At 42.8% G+C, this 1824-nt stretch overlaps 1 protein-coding gene across 2 annotated transcripts in view; it reads left to right on the plus strand.

Moving 5' to 3' along the window:
• Positions 1–1276, plus strand: part of HNRNPL (heterogeneous nuclear ribonucleoprotein L) — a 19655-nt gene extending 18379 nt beyond the window's left edge. For both annotated transcript variants that reach the window (XM_023508219.1, XM_003802144.3), the window contains exons 11-13: positions 99–156; positions 265–360; positions 895–1276. In XM_023508219.1, the coding sequence (XP_023363987.1) occupies positions 99–156; positions 265–360; positions 895–953 (213 nt within the window). In that variant the 3' untranslated portion in view covers positions 954–1276. The remainder of the gene's footprint in view (positions 1–98; positions 157–264; positions 361–894) is intronic.
• Positions 1277–1824: the final 548 nt, after the last annotated feature.

Here is a 1824-nt window from a genome sequence, read left to right on the forward strand (position 1 = left end):
AAAAACTTGAAATACTTAGTCACGCAGGGTGTGTTCTAATTGAATTCTCCCATGTGGAACTTGATTCCAAATTCCTTTACTACCTATTTCTACCATAGATCTGCGACGAGCTGGGGGTGAAGCGGCCAACTTCTGTGAAAGTATTCTCAGGCAAAAGTGAGTAAACTGCTCCTGCTTATGTCCCTTGGTTTATCAATTTGAGACTGTCTAGTTCTGCCCAGGTCAGCTTAAAACCTTTGGTGTTTCTGTTTGCTTTCTAATCAGGTGAACGCAGCTCCTCTGGGCTGCTGGAGTGGGAATCAAAGAGCGATGCCCTTGAGACTTTGGGCTTCCTGAACCATTACCAGATGAAAAACCCAAGTGAGTATCTGTGTGTCCTGCCGTCATCCCCTTGGTGACCTAATGAGTTGCCTGGCATTAAGCCAGAGCCATCCTTCCTGCCCTTGGGGTAGGACCTCAGGGGTTTTTTCTTGTCACTGACATAGACAGGTGGGACCTGGTTGTCAGGAGATCAGCCTAATGTTGTTCATGGGAGGGTCAGCCCAATTGCTTGCTGCCACCACTTTCCCAGCTTTGGAGTTGCTCAGGCTTGCCTTTCAGGGAGGTGGTATTCTCTCTTTGAGGCAGAGACTGGTTTAGGTAATGCCCAGGAAAAAGAGCAGTACTAACTAGCAGGTAAAATTTGCTCACCCAGTTGCTAGAGACAGGTCTGTTGCCCTGGGCCAGCTAAGGAAATAGGAACAGGGAAGGAGAGAAGAGAAGAAATGCTTATTATATTTGGCTCATTTAGATGTCTCGAAATAGGCAATAGTTGAACTTCAGAAAATGGGAGGTGGGTGGGGTGGCCTTCCCAGAGGGGGCCCAGCTAAACTTTCTCTTTTCTCTCCCCTGCAGATGGTCCATACCCTTACACTCTGAAGTTGTGTTTCTCTACTGCTCAGCACGCCTCCTAATTAGGTGCCTAGGAAGAATCTCATCTGAGCAGGAAAACATTTCTCTTTCCTTTATGCTGTTCTGTTTTTTCTTTTTTTTTTTTTTTTTTCTCCAAAAGTTCTTGTATTCCTTTTTTTAATTCTAGGTTAGTAGAAGCTTAACCATAATGGAAACGCTGGAAGTCTGGAGGGGGAGGGAGAGGGGAACTGATATCTCCCAAGATTAACCTTCACTTTTTAAAAAATTATTGTACATGTGATTTTGTTTTTTCCTGTTCATACATTTGTGCTGCCCATGTACTCTTGGCACATTTCAATAAAATTGTTTGGAAAATAAACATAGCGGTTGCTGGGATTCTAGGGCTGATCTGTTCCCCTCTCTCCTATTCAAGTATTCAGGAGAGGTTGGGTAAGCCAGGAGACAACCCCAGGTGCTCAGCAGATGTAAGAAACACTGAGAAGAGCTGGGGGGGCCACAGAATGGTGGTAGGAATTAAGGAGTCCTTTAGAGGAAAATCCAGCAGGCCTAGAGGCATCTTTTTTTTTTATTATTATTTAATAAAAAAAAATTCTATTTAGAAGCATTCAGAATGTCAACAAAACAACTACAACTTTTTTTTTGCAATTATAGTGGTATTCAGTTAATATTACTAACATTTATTAAAAGCTGCATCAGAAATGACTGAAGATGAAAAAACCACCATCCCCATATATAACTAATTGGTGCTATGCACCAACAAGAACCTGCTTTCAATTTCCATGCCAGTTTACAACCCCCATACTGTACCAGGCAAGGGTAGTGGCTACTGAAAATACCACCAGGACAGGGCTATCTAAAGACACATTCCGGAGTGTGTTAACTAAACAAAGACACTACAGTTTAAAAACAAAT

The sequence above is a fragment of the Otolemur garnettii genome, unplaced genomic scaffold (genome assembly GCF_000181295.1).
Source record: "Otolemur garnettii isolate 467f Iridium unplaced genomic scaffold, OtoGar3 scaffold00233, whole genome shotgun sequence".
In the NCBI taxonomy this organism is placed as follows: domain Eukaryota; kingdom Metazoa; phylum Chordata; class Mammalia; order Primates; family Galagidae; genus Otolemur; species Otolemur garnettii.